At 57.0% G+C, this 26,727-nt stretch overlaps 2 protein-coding genes, 2 non-coding genes and 1 pseudogene across 4 annotated transcripts; 2 read left to right on the top strand and 3 right to left on the bottom strand.

Moving 5' to 3' along the window:
* Positions 1-1,718: 1,718 nt before the first annotated feature.
* On the bottom strand, positions 1,719-1,902 carry LOC142766510 (U2 spliceosomal RNA). The gene has a single exon (XR_012884560.1). It is a non-coding gene; the product is annotated as a U2 spliceosomal RNA (small nuclear RNA).
* Positions 1,903-2,396: 494 nt separating this feature from the next.
* Positions 2,397-3,338, bottom strand: LOC142765919 (uncharacterized). Its single transcript, XM_075867723.1, has one exon. It carries the CDS (start codon positions 3,336-3,338, stop codon positions 2,397-2,399), a length of 942 nt encoding a protein of 313 aa, XP_075723838.1.
* Positions 3,339-7,292: 3,954 nt separating this feature from the next.
* LOC142766455 (U2 spliceosomal RNA) lies at positions 7,293-7,475 on the top strand. The gene has a single exon (XR_012884528.1). It is a non-coding gene; the product is annotated as a U2 spliceosomal RNA (small nuclear RNA).
* An 8,664-nt stretch (positions 7,476-16,139) lies between these two features.
* LOC142766257 (U2 spliceosomal RNA) lies at positions 16,140-16,312 on the top strand (annotated as a pseudogene).
* Positions 16,313-25,188: 8,876 nt separating this feature from the next.
* On the bottom strand, positions 25,189-26,727 carry LOC142765918 (uncharacterized). Its single transcript, XM_075867722.1, has one exon. It carries the CDS (start codon positions 26,725-26,727, stop codon positions 25,189-25,191), a length of 1,539 nt encoding a protein of 512 aa, XP_075723837.1.

Here is a 26,727-nt window from a genome sequence, read left to right as displayed (position 1 = left end):
GCAGGCTCTGCCTGTCGTGGTCGAAAACGCTTGTCCAAGTTTTGCTGATTCCGAGGGGTAGGAGTGCTATGGTAACGTGTAAGAGGCGCTGGTGCGGCGCTCCGTCGATCGTGCGAGACGGACATGAGGCGGTCGTCAGAAGGCGGTCGTCAAGTGGTCGCGGAAATCAGTGGAGAAGTACTCGCCTGCGCTTTTGGTCGAATTCCGCTGAGTAACGTGCGAGAAGACTCGCGACAGACGGTCTTCGGGAGACGGGTGGTTGCACAAATGCGACCGTGCGTCAGCGTGCAGCCATATTCGTGGATTATTTCGCCCCATTACGATAGCTTCGTCACTGCGCTCGCTGGTGTTGCTCGTTTTTTTTGGCCTTCACTTGTGGCTCACACCCACTGTGGGGGATTGGCCGGTTTGTTGTTCTGCTTCTTCGACTTCAACTTACTCGGCTTAGTGAAGCTGTGAGGAGTGATGAGTGGGTACAGAGGCAAAGCACAGCAAAGCTCGCCCGGGGCGTGATCTCACGCGTCCTGGGTTCCACGGCGCTTCAGGTACGTGCGTGGTGCGTCCGTACGTCTAGTGCGCAATTTTCTTGGATTTTCCAGCAACTGGCAATTTCATTGAGGTGAGCGTGCGAGGATGTTTGTTGTAATTAACGAGAGCCAACGGTGGATGAGCTGGTATGAGATGGTGTTCAGAAATGTAGTGTGTGATCAACAAGGCGATGTCCGTCGTGGTGGTCATGTGACTGTAAGGTACTCGGCTGCTGACCCGCAGGTTGTGGGATCGAAACCCGGCCGCGGCGACTGCATTTCCCTGTGGTCAGATTAGGGTGCACGTTAAAGAACTTCAGGTGGCCGAAATTTCCGGAGCCCTCCATTACGGCGTCTTTTATAATCATATGGTGGTTTTGGGACGTCATACCCCACATATCATCATATCGTCATCAAGGTGATGGCTGAGGGCGCCAGCGAGATAGCAGACCGCGTGGCAACGAATTCCAGCCACCGCTGGCAGAAGCTGGGACCCAGGTCAGTGGACATAGAAAAAGCACATCGGGCTTTGCCGCTCCACCGTACAGCAGGTGTGTGCGGGGTGGGTCCTTTGACGTTCTTTGCGATTTTAATTTGTGATGGAGAATAGTGTAGATGCATAGACGCGGCGAGAGCACGCGTCTTCAGGTTAAGACGTCGCGTGAAGATGTCAAATGAAAATGTCTTCGTTTGTCACTGCAACTGTAAACAGAAACACCAACAACCATTTTCTAGAGGCTGTTTTATTTTTCGTTCCGAAACGGGTGAATTGGAAAAGCGGAATTAGCTTGGCACATACATACACACTTCTACACACATATGTACATACACATCGTATACACACTTCTAGCTTTCCTCCGAAACAGTAATAATAAATTACTCAATAGTTTTAATAATATGTGTAGGGATGTTTAAAAAAATAAAAACTTGAGTATGTACGTGTGAACATAACCAAAAAAAGGGGGGGGCCCTCCAATTATGAAATTTCCACAGAAACATTTATTTTCCCACAGCAATCGTAAGTGTAAACACAGCTAGCGCACTCCCCGCACGCGAATACCGCGTCAGCCGGGGCGGCGTGACGCCACCGTCTCGGACACTCGCCACACCCACGCCGTTTACCCCGATATCCTTGGTAAATTCGAACAATCTTTCTGTCATTGAATTTATTGTCGAACTCACCCCCGCAGGGGTGAGTGGGCCGATCCCGGAGGTAGTGCAATACCGGGCCAACCCGTGGCGGAGGTGAAGCAAGCTTCAAGCACTCCGCTGCATTGCAAAAATAAGTTTGATATCTTGGATCCAAATAGGATCCGTATCAGATATTAAGCAGATAAGAACAGATTGGAATTTTATTAAGTTTCAGACAATGCATAGGATGTTTTGAATTAGCCGGACGACATTGTTTAGTTCCTGTACATGGCACCGGGATAGCCAGTGGGAAACCGGACACGTATGGTGGTACAAGGACGCCAGGGCGTTGGTCATCGCAGGAACCTCCGGGACAGCAGCGGCTTAGCCAGGGCACCTGGCAGGTGGTAGGCGATGTGGCGACGTAGTACGGTAGGTCTTGCCTTGGTCAGCGGTGGTCTAGCTGCGTCCATGTCCCACGTGCACGTGGTAGATGGCGCGGGACGCTGCCACCACCTCGCTCACGCAGAGTTTCTTCAAGAGACACAGGTAGGTGCGGGAGCACGGACGCAGGAGGACGCGGTCGTTGGCCGGGTCCCAAGCGCCGAGAGCCCCGACGATGACGGCGGCCACCGTTACTCTTTGGTAGCGGCGACGCAGGTAGTCGGCGACGGGTTGGTAGCGTGCGACCTTGTCGTTTCGTGTGTTGGTAAAGGCCTCCGGTGTATTCTCGAACGGTCAAGCCACGTCGATCACCAGGGCCTCCTCCCCGCGAACCAAGACAAGGTCAGGACGCAGTCCAGTGTCGCCCACCGGCCGGTTCTCGTACGCTATGGTGTAGTCGCGGGCGACGGCTGTGCGAAGGCGTGAGACCACCGCGTTGTGCCGTGCCTGAGACATGTCGCTATGCGTCATGCAGTGGCATAGCACGTGCGGTAGCGTCTCCCTCGCGTAGTCGCATACCCGGCAACGCTGGTCTCGGTCAGTAGGGCCCCACATGACGGCGCCATTCAGGGGAAGCAGGTTGAGGCGCACCCGGTGGATAAACCGCCAGTCGGCGAAGTGCGTGAATGCTCCCGTGGTGATGAAATGGGAGCTCGCACGATCCGCCGAGACGCAGGCCATCACCTTCCCCTGGTTGGGCTGGTCATGGAGGGCGTTGTCCCGGACGTGGGCCAGCACATCTCGTAGCGTCCGCATGACCCGGTTCCTCTGGGTTGGAGGAAGCGTTGCGTCGCCGCAGGTGATGGTGACGTGGTCCGGCCGCAGGGACCACGAGACTTCTAGCCTTCGCGATGCCTTACGGGCCTCGGTCCACACGCTGCGCAGCTGGGTTGCCGGCCTTGAGTGGACGATCTGTCGGTCGCCAGAGAGGTACGCCTCCAACTCAAAACGGGTAGCCTCCCATCCGAGGCGGGTGGAGGCGATCTCGTAAGCGTCGGACAGGGCGAGGTCCCGTAGTGACTGGTCTGATGTCGTCAGGAGCTTAAAAGCGGAGTCGATACGACAGATGTCGTATAACTCCGCTGCCACCGGTATCGCTGCAGCTCCTCCGGAGGCGCTCCCGTAGACGTAGTGTGTCGAGGCATTCACCGGTAGGTAGAGTGTGCGCTTGACCATGGGCCTGATGGCAAGGTCCAACCTGTGCCAGTCTATTTTGGTGAGGGCGCCGCACCTCATGGAGAAATTGAGGGCGGGGAACACAAATGTCTTGAGGGCGTCAATACGCTACCAGGGGGCTAGAAAGGACGAAAAAATCGCCGTGGCGTTGCGTATGGCGTCGTCAATGACATTGGCTCCCGCTCTCTGTGGAAGGCGGAAACCCACCGAGCGTCCGAGGTAGCGGAGCGGCTCGGAGTCACTCAAAGCTGTGACCGGGACGCCGGAGACCCGGAACACGGTTGGCCGCATTCCGACAGGGTGACGCCGCTGAGGTGCAGGATCGTACACTTGCTCGGGTTGAGAGATAGCCCGAGCGGTGTTGATAGCGCCTCGACCATGTCGATGCGTTGCTGGAGAAGCGCAGGACAGTCGGCCAGGGGCGTCAGGTTGTCGGCATAGGCGAGGATGTTGTGGTCGTCGCCTGTGACTTGGACGCCTCGAACCACGGGGTCTATGACCAGGTTGAAGAGACACCCGCTGAGCGGGCAGCCCTGGCGTAGACCCGAGTGGATGACGACCGGATCTGTTGTGCCATCCGCAGCAACGATGACAGTCTGGTTGTCACGGTAAAGGTCCTCAATGAGGGCGATGAACGTCTCCCCAGCACCGGAACCACGGAGGGCGTCCAAGAGGGCTTGGTGAGGCACGGTTCGAAAACGCCGTCATACGGGAGGAAACCTTTCTGGCACTTTGACAAGACCTGGTGATCCATGATCCAGGCTTGCAGGTGCGACGCAAGGCACTTGTCGTATAACTTAGAGGCAGTACTGCCGAGTGCAATGGGGCGCCAGTTGCCCGGGACAGAGGGATCACCTTTCTTGTATATGAGTACCGTACGCGACTTTCGCCATGAGTCCGGGGTGCGACGGCGGTGGACGCAGGCGTTGAGAAGGGCGGACAGGAAGCGGGCCTCCGGGTCGACGGACCTCCAGTGGTGGTACGTCAGTCTGTCAGGACCGGGAGCCGTATTGTCCGACTTCCGGAGCCGGAGCAGGACCTCGTCCGTCGAGAAGGACGCCGTTTCCACCGGGACAGGGGCCGCGGGTCGCTGGAACAGCGCTGAGGTGTCTGCCGTGCGAGGTGACCAGGTGGAGGCCCAATGGTCCTGGATGTCTCGTATGGGGATGGTACAGGACCGTGTAGAACCCTCCAGCGTCTCTACCGCAGGAACCCTCCACGTCGGCGGTTCCTGCGGTAGAGACGCTGGATCTGCGTGGCGTTGTCAGGGTTGACGTCTCGAGCAGGGCGTCCCGGTGTTGACGGGGGGAGACGGACACCCTCCGCGGCCAGAGCAACAGCCTGAGACCACGCCTGCTCACACGTCGCCCATGAGTCTGGCGTTGGGGCTGAACGGAGCGTGGCTCGCAAGACGCGGACCTGCTCCGCAAGCAGCATGGTGCGGTCCGGTGGCATCTCCATTGTTGGTGCTTCCACAGGAGTGTCGTGTGCATCGTCGTCGGCTTCATGCGTGTCAGTGTCTTCCAACCGCTCGGAAAGAGAAGGGGATGACAATGAGCGGGAATTGGTCAACAAAGCGCGGCGGTCGACGACGGTGCCCGCAGCTGGGACACTCTGTTCGTCCACCGGCTCGTTGGCCGATGCGTCGTCGGAGTCGTCGGTACCAGGGACGTCGGAAAGCTCCGTGGACATCCGTGAGGACGCCCTCGAAGCAGACGACGTGGAGGCGGGACCGGTATGACGACGAGAAGACGAGCCGGGCGTGGATGAAACCTCGCCAGTCGTGGACTGGGGACCAGGATCTGGTGGCACGGACGGTGGCGTTCCGAGAACCAAAGGCGATTGCTGTGGCGTGGAGAGCCGGAGCCAGAAGTGGATGAGGAGTGGCCCGGCATGGTAGACGCCTCGGAGCTTGGCGCCGATGGAGAACCGGTAGCCGTAGTGCTGGAGTCCGACCCGGTACTCGAGGATGAGGTCGATGTGGAAGACTGGCCTCCACGACGTCTTCGAGACCGGGAAACGGTTGCTCGGGTCTGTAATTGTGGTGGGGCTCGACAATCTGCACCGGAAGGAGCTGGGCCAGGGGGTGGTGAGTTCTCTGTACCAGAAGAACGGGAGGAAGTCGCCTTAGGCTGCCGTGGGGTGCGAAGAGGTACATAAGGGCGGACTCCTCTTGCGCGTGCCGTGCCATAGTATGCCGAGCCAAGGAGCGCTCGCAGTTGAAGTAGCTCGGCCAATATTCCACGGGTGGAAGGGCTCGTTCGAGGCAGGACCCGGGCAGTCGTGGCGGGCGGACAGTGAATTCAGCCGGGCATCACAGGCGACGCACCGGTACAGGCGCCTCGTTGGCCGAACCCCGTGTTTCTGCTCCATGTGGGACCGCCACGCGGACAGTCGGAGCGAGACTGATGTGCGGGCTTGGCAGCCCGCGCAACAAGGATAAGGACAACGGAGGATACCAGGCACCGGCAGGTACACCGTCATGATGCCCTGGTGAATGACGGGCGGTCGAGAGCGAAGAGGGCCCGACGCTGCCGTTGGAACGCCAGTAGGCGCGGGGGTGCCAGGACGAGGCCGCTGGGCCGGAGGCGACGCCGGGGTGCTCAACCCCTAAGGGGGAGCGGGACGCTGCCGACGGCTACCGGAACCCAGGACGAGCGGCTCGATGGACATGGCAGGTGGTCGGCGGGGGGTAGGCATGGCTACGCAGGGACTTCTCCAAGACCCCGTGGACGGTCGGCCGGGCAGGAAGGCCGGGGCGACGACGACGACGGCGGCAAAGTGGTCAGGACGACCAGGGTCCGTTGGTGTCACCAGCGGGCATTTGCGACCGGACCGGGAGCGGCACGCAAGAAAAGGCTTGTAGACTCTCACCACTCCCGGAGGGCGTCTTCTCCCGCTGGCCGGACCGGAACGCCTCGTCGATAGATGTCCACGTCCCCGTGGCTTGATGTGCGGGCCGGTAGGCTCGGACGACGACGTCGGTGGTGTGGTCACGAAGACCGGGGCGCGTAGATGTCATAAGCAGGCATTGACGACCGGGCCGGGAGTGGCAGGCAAGAAAAGGCTCGTAGACTCTTACCACTTCCGGAGGGCGTCTGCTCCTGCTGGTGGGCCCGCCGCGTCGGTAGATGGCCGGAGACTCCTTCGATGGTACAGCAGGGCCGAGGAACCAGGTGGACCCAGGTACAGCGTAGCTCCGTGGTCCCCCTCCCCCTACAGCGTAGCTCCAGGGGGAGGGGGACCTTCCAGGGCGGCCGACTCCTCGGGAGGGACCGTTCTCGTCTTTTGGCTGTAAAGATCGAAAGTGGGAGATCCACGTGTCACTTTGATCTTAGCCAAAAGGCCGAGAAGCCACCGTGAGTCAATTCACGGTGGCTCACGAGAACCGGTTCGTCGGCAACACTGGCCTACGCCCTGACCTGGTCGTTGTGCGCGGCGAGGAGGCCTTGGTGATTGACGTGGCTTGCCCATTCGAAAACACACCAGAGGCCTTCTCGAACGCCCGCAACGACAAGCTCGCCAAGTACGAACCCGTCGCTGCCTACCTCCGCCGACGCTACCAGAGAGTGACGGTGGCCACGGTCATCGTTGGAACACTTGGCGCCTGGGATCCGGCCAACGACCAAGTCCTGAGGCGACTGTGCTCCAAATCTTATCTGCGGCTGATGAAGAAACTTTGCGTCAGCGAGGTGGTGGCGGCGTCTCGGTCCGTTTACCACACTCACGTCGGCCACGGCCGCAACTAACGGTAATCTACCACTACGAAGCCTGGTCCCCTCCTTGATCAACTGATTCCCACCATCAAATCACCACACACGGGTTCCTGTCCGGCACAAGTTCCCTGGTCACAGTGTTCCTGAAAACACCACATCCGGAGCCTACCAGGCGCTTTTTTCGATCCTGGACTACGTCTCACAGGGTTCAACTTCTGGCATCACTGTTTTGGGGCACTTTCCAGCCGTCGGTCCTGGTCCTATCAAAATCACAAACGAGTGCATTTACAGTCACTAGAAGACTTGTATTGAACATCAGTAAACGCACTCTGTTCTTATCAGCTTAATATCTGATACGGATCCTATTTGGATCCAAGATATTAAACTTATTTTTGCAATGCGGCGGAGTGCTTGAAGCTTGCTTCACCTCCGCCACGGGTTGGCCTGGTATTGCACTACCTCCGGGATCGGCCCACTCACCCCTGTGGGGGTGAGTTCGATTATAAATTCAATGACAGAAAGAGTGTTCGAATTTACCAAGGGTATCGGGGTAAACGGCGTGGGTGCAGCGAGTGTCCGAGACGGTGGCGTCACGCCGCCCCGGCTGACGCGGTATTCGAGTGCGGGGAGTGCGCTAGCTGTGTTTACACTTACGATTGCTTTGGGAAAATAAATGTTTCTGTGGAAATTTCATAATTGGAGGCCCCCCCCCTTTTTTGGTTATGTTCACACGTACATACTCAAGTTTTTATTTTTTTTAAACATCCCTACACATAATAATAAACTATTGAGTAATTTATTATTACTGTTTTGGAGGAAAGCTAGAAGTGTGTATACGATGTGTATGTACATATGTGTGTAGAAGTGTGTATGTATGTGCCAAGCTAATTCCGCTTTTCCAATTGATCCGTTTCGGAACGAAAAATAAAACAGCCTCTAGAAAATGGTTGTTGGTGTTTCTGTTTACAGTTGCAGTGACAAACGAAGGCATTTTTATTTCACATCTTCACGCGATGTCTTAACCTGAAGACGCGTGCTCTCGCCGCGTCTATGCATCTACACTATTCCCCATCACAAATTAAAATCGCGAAGAACGCCACAGGACCCACCCCGCACACACCTGCTGTACGGTGGAGCGGCAAAGCCCCGATGTGCTTTTTCTATGTCCACTGACCTGGGTCCCAGCTTCTGCCAGCGGTGGCTGTAATTCGTTGCCACGTGGTCAGCTACCTCGCTGGCGCCCTCAGCCATCACCTTGATGACGATATGATGATATCTGGGGTATGACGTCCCAAAACCACCTTATGATTATGAGAGACGCCGTAATGGAGGGCTCCGGAAATTTCGACCACCTGAAGTCTTTTAACGTGCACCCTAATCTGACCACAGGGAAATGCAGCCGCCGCTGCCGGGTTTCGATCCCACAATCTGCGGGTCAGCAGCCGAGTACCTTACAGCCACTAAACCACCACGACGGACATCGCCTTGTTGATCACACACTACATTTCTGAACACCATCTCATACCAGCTCATCCACCGTTGGCTCTCGTTAATTACAAGAAACATCCTCGCACGCTCACCTCAATGGAATTGCCAGTTGCTGGAAGTTCCAAGAAAATTGCGCACTAGACGTACGGACGCAGCACGCACGTACCTGAAGCGCCGTGGAACCCAGGACGCGTGAGATCACGCCCCGGGCGAGCTTTGCTGTGCTTTGCCTCTGTACCCACTCATCACTCCTCACAGCTTCACTAAGCCGAGTATGTAGAAGTCGAAGAAGCAGAACAACAAACCGGCCAATCCCCCACAGTGGGTGTGAGCCACAAGTGAAGGCCAACAAAAACGAGCAACACCAGCGAGCGCAATGACGAAGCTATCGTAATGGGGCGAAATAATCCACGAATATGGCTGCACGTTGATGCACGGTCGCATTTGTGCAACCACCCGTCTCCCGAAGACCGTCTGTCGCGAGTCTTCTCGCACGTTACTCAGCGGAATTCGACGAAAAGCGCAGGCGAGTACTTCTCCACTGATTTCCGCGACCACTTGACGACCGCCTTCTGACGACCACCTGATGTCCGTCTGGCACGATTGACGGAGCGCCGCACCAGCGCCTCGTACACGCCACCATAGCACTCCTACTCCTCGGAATCAGCAAAACTTGGACAAGCGTTTTCGACCACGACAGGCAGAGCCTGCCGGCCCGTTGAACGCTTGAATGACATCGCAGCGGCATGTCGCACACTCACGTTCCGTTACCCTCTGCCACATGACCCTTCATTCAACGGCTTCACAACGCACGCGGTAGACGTTTCGCACGCATTCCCGGGTCTGCCTTTTACGGCAGGACCTTCGTCGACCTCGGTGCGGTTTTCCGCCACGTCGGAACTTGCAAGGCATACGTTGAGCGCGCTGAAGCAGCAAAAGGCAACACCTTTTTGCCGATGATTCTGGGCGTCGTTGCAGAGGCGTTGCTTGGGCAGCCAGCGTAGAAGCCATGTTGGATAGGTGACGTAGTCACATTTTGCACAGTCATTTTTTTTTCCTTCCAGGCTTTGGTGCTCGAGTTGGACATATACACTATGCATCAGTTTTTAAAACAAGTGCTGTAGCACCCCTCGCGACATGCCTGATAATGTTCGCCGGCAAGCATTTGGTGTGACGTCATGGGTACATTCGAGAGTATGCATGCAAGCAAGCACGCGTGGCTTTGACCTCAGGAAAAAGAAGGTTTCAGTTTTAACATGTTTGTAAGAAAACAAGAAACATCAAGCGGACTAGGGATAAAAGCAATGCCGTGAAGCCAGCGCCGCCGCTGTCGGTGCACAATGCTAGTTGTGCATGGGTGGACGTCGGAATTGCTTTGCTACTGTTTGCCTGGCTTTTGGCCAGGACTAAGTACGAGGTGTGAAAGAATGGATTTTAATTAAGTGCTAATGAATTGCATCGCTTCTCGGCCTTTTGGCTAGGATCAAGTAGTTCGGGTGGCCGTTGTTTCAAGCCTCCCTGCGAGACCTGGGGTCACGTCACGTTGGCGTCGGCCCCCGGTTCCTGTGACGTCCGTCCCAGCGGTCGTTCCTGTGGCTGCGCCGCTTCGCGCGCACGCCTGCTGCCTCGGTTTCCCAGCTCCTGCCTGGTGCCCGCTCGCCCCATGCCTGGTGGTGCAAGGTCCCCGGCCCACGCCTGCCGTCCCGGAGCCCTCCTGCGGTACACCGGGCTCCACCTAGTCCTGCGCGGCCCTCGCCTCGGCTGAGCCGCGTTCTACCAGTGTGCAGCTCGCCTGCACGTAACCAGTCACACTCAAGCCTCGCCCGACCCGGCTACTTGCGGAATCCACCTACGAGTATGGCCACGCCATTTCAACTCCCGGTGAGGGAGAATTGTTTCAGGTTCTCAGCGCCCGAGGGCGCCGTTTCTGTGGACGATTTGATAGATGCTATAGAGGAAACAGCCGGTGACGATAGCGTTTTGACGTTGCAGCACGTGGGGGGAGCAAAATTTCTGGTTTGCACCCGCAAGGCTGGTCAGGCGACGAAGCTGATGGTCGCAGAGGGTTTTAGGGTTAGCGGAGTGAACGTGGCGGTAGAGGCCGTTGGGCCGCCGGTAACGTATGTAAACGTCTACCGCTACCCCGGCTTTCTGTCGGACGAGACCCTCAGTAATGCCTTGGCTCAGTTTGGTAAGGTGAAGGGCATTTCCTTTTCCACCTTAGCCACTCGCCAGACCAAGCTGAACGGGGTGCGTCTCGTTAAAATTGAGATTCGTCGCCCTGTCCCCAACTTTATAACGATTGCGGGGCACAAAGTAATGTGCGAATATAGAGGCATGCGTCGGGTATGCGCGCGCTGCAGCGCGGTCGGGCACATGGCAACCGCGTGCACGGCCGCGTTTTGCAAGCGTTGTGGCGTCTTCGGCCACGACACAGAGGGCTGTACAGCCGAGTGCACGCGTTGCGGGGGCCGTCACGGGAAGCGCGATTGTTTCCGCAGGCGCTCCTACGCGGCCGCAGCCCGCGGTTCATCGGTGCTGACAGTCACCAACGCAGCACCTAGCCAGTCATCCGGCGCCCCTTCGCCGAGGTCGAGTGAGTCCTCTTCGCGCCTTAAATTCCTTGCGCCTAAGACCGCGTCCCGCACGACTGCGAAGGGCCCCCTCTCTTGGCGTCGCGACGGAAAATCATACTCGAGCTCCGGTAGCAGTGCGGAGTCATCATGCGTCAAGGAAGAGACGCGCGGAGCGTCTGCTTCCGTTGCTTCAGCGTCGGCGTCTTCTGGCGCAGATACAGCCGATACCGAGACGGGCCCGACGCGATCGGCGTCCCCTACGACACCCGCAAGCCCATCGGGTGCCGAGGACTGGCCGCCTTTGGCTACCTTGGATGACGCGTCCGCGGCGCCTCCTGAGCAAGAGGAGACAGACCACTCAGCCTCCAACGCGCCGACCAACTTGCTGGCCCCTGTTACAGCAAAGGATTTAGGAGGGCTTCCGCAAGCCCCAGTCCGGGAGGACAGGCCCATCGTCAGCCGCGGGCACTATGCCCTGCCTGAGGTCAACGACCATGCGTCGTCGGACCCTTCCCCGGAGCGGGCTGTGCCCCACAAGGGCCGGCGACCGGACCCGCCCGTGGTTCACCCGGCGCCTGGGCGCGAGCGGCGATCTCGTTCGCGTTCGCGTCGTCGCCGCGTGGACGGGGCTGGTCGCGATTCGGGCGCGCGGGCCTCAAGTCGCGATGCGGGCCGTGGGCCGAGGTCTCGCTCGCGTCGTCGTCAGGGAGACGAGCCGCAGTATGACTCCCGTGAGGGTTCCCCCACTCGCGAGGCGAGGCAGCGGCGGAACGGGCTAGAAGTGAGCAGCAGCGACAGCGACGCCCCGCCGAAGGCGAAGACCCCGAGGTTGGGAAAGACCACCGCGTCCAAGGGGGACCCCCCCGCGGACGGCGGTGAAACAACCGAGTAGGCGGTGGCGTTGCGGCGCCGTGTGGTGCCACGGAGGGGGGGGATTTACTCGGTTGTGTTGGACGCGTCCGAGTCCGTTTTTTTGTGCGTTGCCGCGCCTTTGTGCCTGAAGTGTACGAACGCTGGTCGCGTCCCGTGCTCCAAGCGCGGTTTCTCATGTCGCGTCTCATGTTTGCTAAAAAGGCTACCTGAAAAACGAAGCGGCGCGCCTGCTCCGACGGCCTCGCCGCATTCCGCTTTCCCGCTGTCTCTCACCCTCTGCTGTCTCGCTCACCTGGCTGGGCCCCTTCCACTCTTTAGTGCAGCATTCTTCTCGCCCCCCTTCGCCCGCGCACCACTGATGCCCAACTCTCCTAGTTATCGCGCCTTTCATCGTTCTTTCTCCCCCCAAGAGAGGAACCACGCTCCGACTGACTGAACATGACTACGCTGCCGTTCGCCACGCTAAATATTCGCGGCTTTCGCGATAGGGGTAAACAAGCAGCCGTATTGTCGTTTACCCGCTCCAAAGGCATTGATCTCCTCTTTGTCCAGGAGACAAACTTTCGCTCCCCGCTCGACGTAATTAGCTTTAAGCGCAACTGCCAAGCTGAAGGTTTTTTTTCTCTAACATGTGCGAGGGCTTGTGGCGTCGGGGTCGTATTAGTGACGGGCAGGTTCCGACAGAAGTCTCATTGTGTCTTCGGTGCAAACGGATGCACACTGGTGCTCGACGTCTTCGTTGACGGGTCGAAGGTGCGCTTCGTTAACGTTTACGCACCGGTGATGAGGTCGGAAACCAACAATTATTTTAAGGAGCTGCATGGCTACCTGGTGGAATCCATTCCCCACGTGGTTCTCGGGGACTTCAATTGCGTCGTGGACTCTGCAAGAGACGTCCGGGGCCCAGGTCAAGGCGGCTCAACTTACCACGCCAAGGAGCTGGTCAAGATCCTCCGACACCTGGGGCTCACGGACGCCTGGGTACACGTACATGGAAACGAGTTCGCCCCCACCCGAACTTCGCGGACAACGGCTAGAAGGCTTGACCGAGCCTACGTCCCCAAGCGCCTCGTCGGTTCTATTGCGGCGTGCGAAGTCCTCACCCTCCCCGACGGGCTGGCGGACAGAACCGACCACCTCCCGTTGGTTACAACGGTGAGGGGGACGCCCGGCCCTCATCCAAGAAACGAAGCTTGGCGCCTCGACCCGGCGCTCATAAAAAACCGCACGAGTGCCCTGGGGAATTTCCGCGTTCCTGGAGGAGATGATTGAGGCCTCCCCCTGTACCAGCCCCGCGGATGAGACGACTTGAAGGCGAGATGGAGAGCGTTCCTGAGAGAAGAAGGCAGCGTGAGGAAGAAGCGCATCACAAAAGAGATGAACGAGCTACTCCGCCGGATGCGGATTGTACAGAGCGCAGACCACCTCACGACTTGTACACGCGACTATCTCCACTCGCTTCAAGTTCAGCACGATCGCCTCTTCCGGGAAATCGCGCGCAACGCACGTGAATCCCGAGTCGCTGCGGGGGACGCGCCAGACCTGGACATGAATGAGGTGCGAGGTACCGGTTCCCTTCGAATCTCAGAGGTGCAAATGCCTGACGGCAGCCTGATCACTGACCCCACCGAGATCGAAGCGGAGTTCCACGACTACTTCGAGGCCTTTTTTCATGAGCCGGACCCTTGTGGCCCTCTCCCGGAGGCGGCTCTCATGGCCAGTCTGTGTTCGCGCCTGCCCCGACTCGCCGAAGATGAGGGCACAGTTTTGTGCGGCGCAGCAACGGAAGAGGAACTTCGCGCTGCCATCCGAGCCATGCCGCCTAACTCGGCTCCAGGCACTGATGGCCTGACAGCAGTCTTTTACGCGACTTTCTTCGAAGTTTTGCGAGCCCCGCTGCTGGCCATGGTCAACCTGGTCCTCCAGAAGCAGGTGAAACCGGATTCATTCAGCGAAGGGCGCATCACCCTCATTCTAAAGAACGGCGCATCCCCGCGCGAACTGTCGTCATGGCGCCCGATCTCTCTACTCAATGTAGACTATAAGATCGTGGCGTCCATATTGAACACCACGCTGAGGACCTTCTTGCCGGACTTGATAGCTCCCCACCAAGCCTGCGCCGTGCCTGGCCGGTCAATGTTTGCCAACCTCACTGCCACCAGAGATGTCTTTGAATACGCGACCCAGAAAAGAGTCACGGGTGCCTTCCTGTCTCTCGACCAAGCCAAGGCGTTCGACAGGGTGAGGCACACGTACCTCTTTGAAGTGCTCTGTCAGTTCGGGCTCCCGCAGGAGTTTGTGGCTGCCATCGAGCTTCTGTACACCAACCTGCGTAGGTGCGTCGCGGTGAACGGCACGACCACTGCTTTCTTCCGGTACACGAGAGGCATTAGGCAAGGGTGCCCCTTAGGCCCAACCCTGTTTGTCCTCTCGATAGAGCCTCTGCTCACAACTCTGGCTGGCGACGAACGCATTCGAGGCCTGCCAATGATCGGTGCCGAAGAGATTAGAGTCCTGGCGTTTGCCGACGACATATCCCGGTTCCTCAAGGATGCACGAAGTCTCGCCGCTTCCGAAGCGTATTTGAACTATACGCTAAGGTGTCAGGAGCCCAACTGAACGAGAGAAAGAGCCGAGCACTGCTCTTCGGTCCGTTCCCTTCTGAAGCAATAGGCGACATAGAACCGGTCTGCACGGTTAAGGTCCTCGGCGCCTACTTTAACCGAGAAGGCGTCGACGTTTCCGCATGGACAAGGGTCATCGACAGGGCTGCACAGCTCACCGAGCGCGCTGCACTGCTCAACTTGACCCTGCGTGAAAAGGCCGTCGCAATCAAGACTAGTGTTCTTGCCTTGGCCTCCTACGTGATCAGGGTGACAGCGATGCCAGCGCGGGTGGCCACATGACTCGGCACGTTAGCCAACGACCTACTATGGGGCAGGACACCACCCCCTGTCAAACGAACCCTCCTCCAGTTGGAAGTTAAAGAGGGGGGGCTGGGCCTCCCACACGCACTCACCTTGAGCAAACTGCTCGCCTCGAAAACGGCTCGCAAGATGGCGCAAGCAGAAAACTATGTCGAGAGAGGCTTGCTGCACTATTGGAGCGGCCCGTCGAACAGTTGGCTCGATGCCCGTCGACACACTGGCCCGCACGCTGAATCACCCTTGCCCTTTTACAGGGTAGCAGCGGCGACGGCACGCATGCTGCGCAAGGAAGCGCCGAATTGTGATCCCGACGCGGAGCAGCTGGCCCGCATAGTGGAGGCACTCACGGCGAGCCAGCTCAGCGAGGAGGACAAGCAACGAGCAGAGCAAGCTAAGCGCGACCTCTCCCTGCTTCATAGCCTGCTGCTACCCTGCGATATCCAGAATTTTCTCTGGAAGAGGGCATGGGAGGTCCTCCCTACTTGGTGCCACCTGAAGAAACTAGGCAATGTTCCCGACTACGGCTGCCCAAAGCAGAGAACCAGAAACGCAGAAGCACGCCTTGCTGGAGTGTTCAGCTGTGCGGCCAGTCTGGCGCATGGTAGCGCAAACCTTTGTGATCCGCCCCCCACCAGGTCACAGACGCAACAAGGGCGCGTTTGCGCGGCTTGTGACCGCCTGTACCCTTTTTGTTGTGTGGCAGCGCCACTCCCTCGCGGAAGTGCGACGACGGCCAGTTCGGGCAGCACCACCGGCCGTTACGCGTATCAGAAGGCTGGTGTGGGAGCTCCTCTCCCGGGAACTTGAGGCCAGTGGAGAGGAGATGTTCGTCCGCCGCTGGCACACGAAATTTTTCTTCATGAGAGAGGGCAAGTTGGCTGCCCCAATTTTGCACTATTAACCCCTCTCGGTTCCCGAGGAGTGCCCAACTCAGGAGCAATCGCATGTTTAGTCCCAAACGAAGGTGACCCCCCCCTCCCCGCTCCACAGATACACCTCTGTAGCACCGGTTTACATATAGACACTTGCTTGACACTGTAGTGTTGCCGCTGGCCCCGCCCGTCGACACCAAGGCGTCGCTGGTTATTGTACATATGTATATGGCATCCCGTTCACAACGGTGTGTGTGTTTTTTTCCTGATTAGTTTAACTCCATATTTGTAACAAGCTCCTTTGTATTTGCTTGTGTAAGCGTACACTTGTATATATTCAATGTTCTCCCGCTTGTTTATTTTGTAAAACGCATGTCAATGTACCTGTCGTTTCAGTTTGAAGTTCGATACACTTCTCTTTGTGTAGTATCTATTCTTATCAGCTTAATATCTGATACGGATCCTATTTGGATCCAAGATATTAAACTTATTTTTGCAATGCGGCGGAGTGCTTGAAGCTTGCTTCACCTCTGCCACGGGTTGGCCCGGTATACCACTACCTCCGGGATCAGCCCACTCACCCCTGCGGGGGTGAATTCGACAATAAATTCAATGACAGAAAGAGTGTTCGAATTTACCAAGGATATCGGGGTAAACGGCGTGGGTGTGGCGAGTGTCACGCCGCCCCGGCTGACGCGGTATTCGCGTGCGGGGAGTGCGCTAGCTGTGTTTACACTTACGATTGTTGTAGGAAAATAAATGTTTCTGTGGAAATTTCATAATCGGAGGGCCCCCCCTCTTTTTTTTGGTTATGTTCACACGTACATACTCAAGTTTTTATTTTTTTTAAACATCCCTACACATAATAATAAAACTATTGAGTAATTTATTATTACTGTTTCGGAGGAAAGCTAGAAGTGTGTATACGATGTGTATGTACATATGTGTGTAGAAGTGTGTATGTATGTGCCAAGCTAATTCCGCTTTTCCAATTCACCCGTTTCGGAACGAAAAATAAAACAGCCTCTAGAAAATGGTTGTTGGTGTTTCTGTTTACAGTTGCAGTGACAAACGAAGGCATTTTTATTTCACATCTTCACGTGACGTCTTAACCTGAAGACGCGTGCTCTCGCCGCGTCTATGCATCTACAGTATTCCCCATCACAAATTAAAATCGCAAAGAACGCCACAGGACCCACCCCGCACACACCTGCTGTACGGTGGAGCGGCAAAGCCCCGATGTGCTTTTTCTATGCCCACTGACCTGGGTCCCAGCTTCTGCCAGCGGTGGCTGTAATTCGTTGCCACGCGGTCAGCTACCTCGCTGGCGGCCTCAGCCATCACCTTTATGACGATATGATGATATGTGGGCTATGACGTCCCAAAACCACCGTTAGATTATGAGAGACGCCGTAATGGAGGGCTCCGGAAATTTCGACCACCTGAAGTTCTTTAACGTGCACCCTAATCTGACCACAGGGAAATGCAGCCGCCGCGGTCGGGTTTCGATCCCACAACCTGCGGGTCAGCAGCCGAGTACCTTACAGCTACTAGACCACCACGACGGACATCGCCTTGTTGATCACACACTACATTTCTGAACACCATCTCATACCAGCTCATCCACCGTTGGCTCTCGTTAGTTACAACAAACATCCTCACACGCTCACCTCAAGGGAATTGCCAGTTGCTGAAAGTTCCAAGAAAATTGCGCACTAGTCGTACTTACGCACCACGCACGTACCTGAAGCGCCATGGAACCCACGACGCGTGAGATCACGCCCCGGGCGAGCTTTGCAGTGCTTTTCCTCTGTACCCACTCATCACTCCTCACAGCTTCACTAAGCCGAGTATGTTGAAGTCGAAGAAGCAGAACAACAAACCGGCCAATCCCCCACAGTGGGTGTGAGCCACAAGTGAAGGCCAACAAAAACGAGCAACACCAGCGAGCGCAGTGACGAAGCTATCGTAAAGGGGTGAAATAATCCACGAATATGGCTGCACGTTGACGCACGGTCGCATTTGTGCAACCACCCGTCTCCCGAAGACCGTCTGTCGCGAGTCTTCTCGCACGTTACTCAGCGGAATTCAACGAAAAGCGCAGGCGAGTACTTCTCCACTGATTTCCGCGACCACTTGACGACCGCCTTCTGACGACCGCCTCATGTCCGTCTGGCACGATCGACGGAGCGCCGCACCAGCGCCTCGTACACGCCACCATAGCACTCCTACCTCTCGGAATCAGCAAAACTTGGACAAGCGTTTTCGACCACGACAGGCAGAGCCCGCCGGCCCCTTGAACGCTTGAACGACATCGCAGCGGCATGTCGCACACTCACGTTCCGTCACCCTCTGCCACATGACCCTTCATTCAACGGCTTCACAACGCACGCGGTAGACGTTTCGCACGCATTCCCGGGTCTGCCTTTTATGGCAGGACCTTCGTCGACCTCGGTGCGGTGTTCCGCCACGTCGGAACTTGCAAGGCATACGTTGAGCGCGCTGAAGCAGCCAAAGGCAACACCTTTTTGCCGATCATTGTGGGCGTCGTTGCAGAGGCGTTGCTTGGGCAGCCAGCGTAGAAGCCATGTTGGATGGGTGACGTAGTCACATTTTGCACAGTGATTTTTTTTCTTTTTTCCTTCCAGGCTTTGGTGCTCGAGTTGGACATGTACACTATGCATCAGTTTTTAAAACAAGTGCTGTAGCATCCCTCGCGACATGCCTGATAATGTTCGCCGGCAAGCATTTGGTGTGACGTCATGGTTACATTCGAGAGTACGCATGCAAGCAAGCACGCGTGGCTTTGACCTCTGGGAAAAAGGAGGTTTCAGTTTTAACATGTTTGTAAGCGAAACAAGAAACTTCAAGCGGACTAGGGATAAAAGCAATGCCGTGAAGCCAGCGCCGCCGCTGTCGGTGCACAATGCTGGTTGTGCATGGGTGGACGTCGGAATTGCTTTGCTACTGTTTGCCTGGCTTTTCGCCAGGACTAAGTACGAGGTGTGAAAGAATGGATTTTGATTAAGTGCTAATGAATTGCATCGCTTCTCGGCCTTTTGGCTAGACCAATTGTCGAGCTAGCCGTTTTTTGCGCCCCCGCGCGAGACCCAGGGTCACGTCCCGCCGACGTCGACCCCGGGGTTCAAGTCGCCAAAGTTAGTTTACGCGGCATCGCCGTCCTGCACGTGCGACCGCCGCCCCGAGCCTCGGACCTCCCTGTCCAGCGCCCACCCATCCCATGCCTGGTGAAGCAAGGCCCCCGGTCTACGCCTGCCGTCCCGGAGTCCTCCTGCTACCCACCCGGCGCCTCCTGTATCCGTGCGGCACCCGCCTCGGCTGAGCCGCAGTCCTACCAGTGTGCAGCTAGCCTGCACGATACCAGTTTCAACTAGCCACGCCTTCCTGGCAGCCAGCGGCAACGCGCACCAGAATGGCGTCAACGTCTGACCTCCCGGTGAGGGAGAATTGCTTCATGTTCACGGCGCCCGAAGGCGACGTATCGATAGATGACCTAATCGACGCGATAGAACTAGTGTCTGGGGATGACAGTGTATTTGTTCTACAGCAAATGGGCTGGCTAGGTTCCTCGTCTGTACGCGCAACGCCAGTCAGGCGACAAGGTTAAGGGTGGCGGAAGGCTTCCGTGTTAATGGTGAAAACGTACCGATGTAGGCCGTAGGGCCGCCGGTCACGTACGTAAATGCCTGCCGGTACCCCGCCTACTTGTCTGACGAGGTACTTAGCAACGCTCTAGCTCAGTATGGCAAAGTGAGGGGCATATCGTTTGCCACTGTGGCCACTCGCCAAAACAAGCTCAACGGTGTAAGGGTCATAAAGATCGAAATGACCAAACCGGTGCCAAACTTTGCGACCATCGCAGGGCACCGCGTAATGTTCGAGTATCGTGGCATAAGGCGAGTTTGCGCACGATGCGGCGAAGTGGGCCACATGGCGACGGCATGCTCCGCTCCTTTTTGTAAACGGTGCGGAACCTTTGGCCATGACACCGAGGGCTGTACTAGTGAATGTAAGCGTTGTGGGGGTCACCACGGGACGAGGGAGTGTTTTAGAAGGCGATCCTACGCGTCGGCCGCCCGCGGTTTCCCCTCGACTTCCGACCACGCCTCTAACCTAGCCCCACCTAGCGGCTCTTTATCGCCCCGGTCAGAAAAGCCACAATCGCGACTTCAGGTGCTTGCGCCTAAGTCCAAGCCCACCACGGCAGCAAGGGAGCGAAGCGACGACACCACAAACACAGACTCGCCTACTACCAGCAGCGAGGCGGATTCACCTGCCATCGAGAGAGAGAAGAGCGAGACGAGCGAGGAGGTTACCACCGCGCCTTCCGAAACAGTGGCCAGCTTCTCGGATACTGCTTCCGCGCAGTCCGCCCCCCCCCTTCACCGCTGGCACCCCCGTCGGACCAGGTGGACCACGCAATTTGGTCACCGGTAAAAAAGGCGCCTGCCGATGACGTCATTGAACAAGGAAGGGCCCCCTCCTCCATCTTGCCAACGCCGGCCAACGTGCTAGCACTAGTTTTCTCCGGAGACCTGGAGGCCCATCCCCGAGACCCCGCTTAGGACGAACTGCCCATCAAGAGCAAAGGGTACTACGTGCTACCTGAGGATGGCGAGAGCAAGAACCCCACCCCGACTTGTTCCTCCCCTGCCCCAACGGCACGGTTAAGCCGGAAGTCTTAAGTGAGGACGGGCCAGTCGCCCCACGGCCTCGAGCAGCGGTCACGCTCACGCTCGCGAAGACGCCCTGGCGACGACAAGCGCGACGTAGACGAGAGGACTGCTAGCAAGGACGCCCGGCAGTGCAGATCAAAACTGGTAGGCCAAAGCAGTGACAGTGACGCTCCGCCCCACGCGAAGTCCCAGAAGCTTGAGCAAGCGGGTGGGGGCAAACGGGACCCCCCGCCCAAGTCCTGAGAAGGCTACGCGCAGAACGAAGCGGCGCACCTCTCCCGAGGGCTTCGCCGCCTTCCGCTCTCCCGCCTCGCATCGCACTCCGCTCGATCACTCCCCCCGCCCTCTGTTGTCCCACTCTCACCTGGCTGGGCCCTCTCCCCCATGGTGCAGCATCCTCCTCGCTCCTCCTCGCCCGCGCTCCGCTGATGCTCAGCCCGCCTGGTTATCTCGCCCTTCAGCATTCCTTCTCGCCGCAAGCGAGACACCGCGCTCCAACTGACGGATCATGGCCACGCTGCGGTTCGCCACATTAAACATTCGCGGCTTTCGCGACAGGAATAAACAGACCGCTGTAGTGACATTCGCCCGAACTAAGGGCATCAACCTCCTCTTTCTGCAGGAGACCAACTTCTGCTCCCTGCTTGATGTTACCTTATTCAGGCGCAACTGCCAAGTTGACGGCTTTTTTTCTTTAACATCCGCGAGGGCTTGCGGCGTTGGTGTCGTGTTCGTCACGGACAGGTTCCGGCGAAAGTCGCATTGTATTTTCGGAGCGAATGGGCGCACGCTTGTGCTCACCGTCTTCGTCGACGGGTCCAAGGTGCGCTTCGTGAACGTTTATGCACCGGTGACCAGATCGGACACAAATACCTACTTTAACGAGCTGCACGGCCACCTGCTGGAGCCCGTCCCTTATGTCGTTTTCGGAGACTTTAACTGTGTTGTGAACTCCACAAGAGACATCCGGGGCCCAGGCCAAGGGGGCTCGACCTACCATGCCAAAGAGCTGGTGAAGATCCTCCGGCACCTGCGGCTCACGGACGCATGGGTACACGCACACGGCAACGAGTTCGTCTCCACTCGGACCTCGCGGACCACGGCCAGCAGACTCGACCGAGCCTACATCTCCGAACGCCTTGTCCAATCCATCATGGCGTGCGAAGTCCTCGCCCTCCCCGAAGGGCTCTCGGACAGAACGGATCATATCCCGTTGGTAACAACGGTGAGGCGGACACCTGGCCATCACCAGAGAAATCAAGCCTGGCGCCTCGATCCGGCACTCATCCAAGACTGTACGAGTGCTCCGAGAATATCCGCGTATTTGGAGGAGACGATTGAGGCTACCCCCTGCACTAGCCCGGCTGTATGGGACGACTTGAAAGCGAGATGGAGAGCATTCCTGCAAGAAGAAGGCAGCGTGAGGAAGAAGCGCATCACAAGACAAATGAACGAGATACTACGCCGCATGCGGATAGTACAGAGCGCGGACAACCTCACGGCATGCACGCGCGACTACCTCCACTCGCTTCAAGTTCAGCACGATCGCCTCTTCCGGGAATACGCGCGCAACCCACGCGAACAAGGGACCCCTGTGGGGGAACCAGCGGGACCAGCTTTAACTGAAGCACGTGGAAATGGCTCCCTGCGAATAGTAGAGGTGCAACGTCCTGATGGCAGCCTCACCTCGGACCCCGCCGAAATTGAAACGGTGTTTCGAGACTACTTTGAGACTGTCTTCCACGAGCCGGATTCATGCGGCCCTTTTCCAGAGGCAACTCTCATGGACAGTCTGTGTGCGCACCTGCCCCGACTCGCCGAAGACGAGTGCACAGTCTTGTGTGGCGCAGCAACAGAGGAGGAACTCCGCACAGCCATCCGAGCCATGCCGCCGAACTCGGCTCCTGGTACTGACGGCCTCACGGCCAGTTTCTACGTGACCTTCTTCAATGTCCTATGCGCCCCGCTCCTGGCCATGGTCAACTTGGTCCTTCAGCAGCACACAAAACCCGACTCTTTCAGCACAGGGCGCATCGCCCTTATCCTCAAGGACGGTGCATCTGCATGCGAACTGTCATCATGGCGCCCGATCTCCCTACTCAACGTAGACTACAAGATCGTGGCGTCCATACTTAACACCAGACTGAGGACCTTCTTGCCAGATTTGATAGCCCCCTACCAGGCCTGCGCCATGCCTGGCCGATCTATGTTTGCCAATCTTACTGCCACCAGAGACGTTTTCGAATACGCGGCCCTAAAGAGAGTCACGGGTGCCTTCCTGTCCCTCGACCAAGCCAAGGCGTTTGACAGGGTTAGGCACACGTACCTCTTTGAAGTGCTTCACCGGTTCGGGTTCCCGCAGGAGTTAGTGGCTGTCATCGAGCTACTGTACTGTGACTTGCGCAGTTGCTCGCGGTGAACGGCATGACTACGGCCTTTATTGGGTACACGAGAGGCATCAGGCAAGGCTGCCCCTTGGGCCCAACGCTGTTCGCACTCTCGATCGAGCCCCTGCTTACAACTTTGGCCAGCGACGAGTGCATCCGAGGCCTGCCAATGACCGGTACCGAAGAGATCAGAGTCCTGGCGTTTGCCGACGACATCTCACTGTTCCTCGAGGATGCGCGAAGCCTCGACCGCTTCCGCAGCGTATTCAAGCTGTTCGCTGAGGCGTCAGGAGCCGAGCTAAATGAGAGGAAGAGGCGAGCCCTGCTCTTCGGTCCGTTTCCTCCTGAAGCGTTGGGCGACATAGAACCGGTCAGCACGGTCAAAGTCCTCGGCGTCTATTTTACACGAGAAGGCGTCGACACTTCAACATGGGCGCGCGTCATAGACAGGGCTGCACAGCTCACAGACCGTGCTAAACTGCTCAACTTGACGTTGAGCGAAAAGGCTGTTGCAATGAAGACAAGTGTCCTTGCCTTCGCCTCCTACGTGAGCAGGGTGACGGTGATGCCGGCGCGAATAGCTGCTCGACTCGGCATGTTAGCGAATGAGCTGCTGTGGGGCAGGACACCACCCCCTGTCAAACGAACCCTCCTCCAGCTGGAGGTTAAGGAGGGGGGACTAGGCCTTCCGCACGCGCTCACCTCGAGCAAACTGCTCGCCTTGAAGACGGCTCGCAAGGTGGCGCAAGCAGGCGACTACGTCGGAAGAGGCCTGCTGCTCTATTGGAGCGGCCCAACAAACAGTTGGCTGGATGCCGGTCGACACTCCGGCCCGCACGCCGAATCGCCCTCGCTTTTTTACAAGGTGGCAGCAGCGACGGCACGCATGCTGCGTAAGGAAGTGCCGAATTACGACCCCGACGCGGAGCAGCCGGCCCGCATAGTGGAGGCGCTTACGCAAGCCAGCTGAGCGACGAGGACCGGCAACGAGCGAAGCAGGCTAGGCACGACCTTTCCCTGCTGCATAGCCTGCTACCCTGCGAAATTCAGGATTTTCTTTGGAAGAAGGCGTGGGAGGTCCTCCCCACCAGACACCGCTTGAAGCGGCTAGGCATTGTGCCCGACGACCGCTGCCCAAACTGCCAGGAGTCAGAAACACAAAAGCACGCCTTACTGGAATTTTCGTCCGCGCGGCCTGTCTGGCGTATGGTGGCGCATTGCTTTGGGATCCGTCCCCCACGAGGTCACAAACGCAACAAGGGAGCTTTTGCGCGGCTTGTGACCGCATGCACTCTTTTTGTATTGTGGCAACGTCGCTCGCTCGCGGAAGCGCGGCGACAGCCCGTTCGAGCAGCGCCACCTGCCATCGCACGTATAAGAAGGCTGTTGTGGGAGCTCCTCTCCCGGGAACTCGAGGCCAGCGGAGAGGAGATGTTTCTCCGCCGCTGGCACACGAAATTCTTCTTCTTAAGAGAAGGCAAGTTGGTCGCCCGAATCCTACGCTACTAACAGCTCTCGGTTTCCTGGGAGTCGACCAACTTAGGAACGACACATGTCAAGGAAAAAAAAACCCAAGGTGACCCCCCCTCGCCCCTCTCCCCAGACACACCACTGAAGCGCCTGTTCACACAAAGTAATTTGCACTCTGGTGAAGCGAGTTCTGTTTGACACTGTTTGTGCCGCTGGCCCCGTCTGTTGACACCAAGGCGTGGTTGGTTATTGTACATATGTATATAGCGCCTCATGTTTTGTATATATCCTCCTTTTCATACTTTGTTGAAGCATTGATACATATGCTTTGTGCATTCCCATTAGTATTTATCTCTGTATATACAACGCAACCCCCCCCCTCCCTGCATATTCCCTTTGTTAAACATAGCAGCTGAAATATGTTTGTGTTGTTTCCTGATTAGTTTAATTTTATGCTTGTAAATAGGTATAGATAACACGCTCTTTTGTATCTAGTTGTGCTAATGTATAATTGCATATATTCAGTGTGCCCTCTGTTTGTAGTTTTATTGTAAATGCATATAAATATTTGTACGAAGTTCAATAAAATCTCTTCATGTAGTATCAGGTTTAATATCTTGCATCCAAATAGGATCCGTATCAGATATTAAGCTGATAAGAACAGAGGTTTTCAAAAATGTTAGGAACATTTCTGACCGAAAAGGAAAAACTTGTTCTCATTTTTGTTCCTTCAACCAGAAAGGAAGAAGGTGGTGTATCGTGAACTGTGTAGAAAGAGAGAAGGTGAAAATAGGAAAAAGCAGGGGAGAAAAAGTGAAACGGGCGTGTGCTGTGTAGTATCACATTTATTTTGCAATGTCTTTGGGAGGGTGACTTTGTCAGCACGTGGCCCAGCGAGTGACAGTCACTTTATGGCCACGTGTGCGCAGTACACTTCCCGAGAAGCTGCAATGGTCTCGCTCACTGCAAGCTTCTTAAGTATCCGGAGATATCTTCGGCTGCAGAGTTTTTTGAAAACTCTGTCATTTGCCGGGTCCCAGGAGCCAAGCATGCCGACGACGACTGCCTCGATCGTGACTCTCTGGTAGCGGCGAAGCAAGAAGTCCCGAACTGGTTCGTATTTTCGTTCCTTTTCCAGTCGGGCTGCCTCGAGTGCTTTGAGCCGGTTGTCAAAGGGGCAGGTCACGTCCACGATCATCGCCTCTTCCCCCCTGGCGAGAACGAGGTCGGGGCGAAGGTTGGTGGTACCAACCGCTCTGTTTTCATGGGTGACCGTGAACTTCTTGCTGGCGGCTTGCTTCACCCGCTCCACAATCTTGTTGTGACGACTGGTGTAGGCCACGCTATAGCGCATGCAGTGGCCCAGGACGTGTGGCAGCGTTTCCACTGCGTAACCGCACACACGGCACCGTTTGTCGGTGGAGGTGGTCCATGGGTTTGCTCCATTCACAGGTAGGAGGCTCAGGCGTGCCCTGTGAATGAAGCGCCAGTCGCAAAAGCGGGTGAGCTTGCCAGAGCGCATGAAGCGGGAGCTGCTCGGGTCTGCGGCGACGCATTCCATTGCCTTCTCTTGATTGGGCATTTCTTGAAGGAAGCGATCGCGTGCCCGCATCATTAAGAAGCGCAGCGTTCTCACCACTTTTCTTCGTTTCTTTGACGTGAGAGTTTCCTCTCCGTCACATGTGATGCTGGTCCCCCCGTCCTCGAAAATTTCCCAGGTGACGTGTAGCCTGCGGGAGGCCTTCCGAGCCTCGGTCCAGACGGACTGCAGTTGCGTTGGCCGTGCCTGGAAAACGCCCTCCGTTTCGCCGCTGAGGTAGCAGGCAAGCTCCTCGTTGGTGGCCTGCCTGCGAATGCGCTTGGAGACAATTTTGGTTAGCGCTTCGATGGCAACTTCCCGGACCTCGAGATCGGCTGAGGTCAGAAGCTTGAAGGCGTTGTCCACGCGGCAGGCGTCACTTGTGTCTGCGGCGAGGGGGATTCCAGCTGCTCCGGTCGCTGCACTGCCGTAGAGGTAGTTGTTTCCAGCTTTACCTGGAAGATAAAGAGTTTCCTTTATCAGGGGCCGGAGTGCGTCGTCTAGGCGGGCCCATTCCGCCTTGCCCACTTGTCCGCACCGCATGGCGAAGTTGAGTGCTGGAAAGACAAAAGTTTTCAGTGCATCAATTCGCTGCAATAGGGCAAGCATGGACTCGAGCAGGGTGCGGCCGACGGAGATCGCCTCATCGACCTTAGAGCGGTCTTGGAGAAGGCTGAACCCGACGGGGCGTCCTAGAAAAGATTGACTCTCGTAGTCACTGATGCGAGGGATCTCTTCTCCGTCGACAAAGAATTTCGTGTCCCTAGTGCCTACGGGAGTCCTACAAGAGAGGTGCAGGCTCCTGCACTTTTTGGGGTTCAGCCGAAGTCCCAGCTGGCCAGCAAGAGCCGCCACGACGTTCAT

The sequence above is a fragment of the Rhipicephalus microplus genome, chromosome 6 (assembly GCF_043290135.1).
Source record: "Rhipicephalus microplus isolate Deutch F79 chromosome 6, USDA_Rmic, whole genome shotgun sequence".
Classification (NCBI taxonomy): domain Eukaryota; kingdom Metazoa; phylum Arthropoda; class Arachnida; order Ixodida; family Ixodidae; genus Rhipicephalus; species Rhipicephalus microplus.
Note: the sequence above shows the minus strand (reverse complement) of the source record. Positions and strands in the feature narration are given on the sequence as shown.

Coding starts and splice junctions, on each gene's coding strand:
- LOC142765919 (XM_075867723.1), bottom strand. CDS start 3,338: ATGAGGTGCGGCGCCCTCACCAAAATAGACTGGCACAGGTTGGACCTT.
- LOC142765918 (XM_075867722.1), bottom strand. CDS start 26,727: ATGAACGTCGTGGCGGCTCTTGCTGGCCAGCTGGGACTTCGGCTGAAC.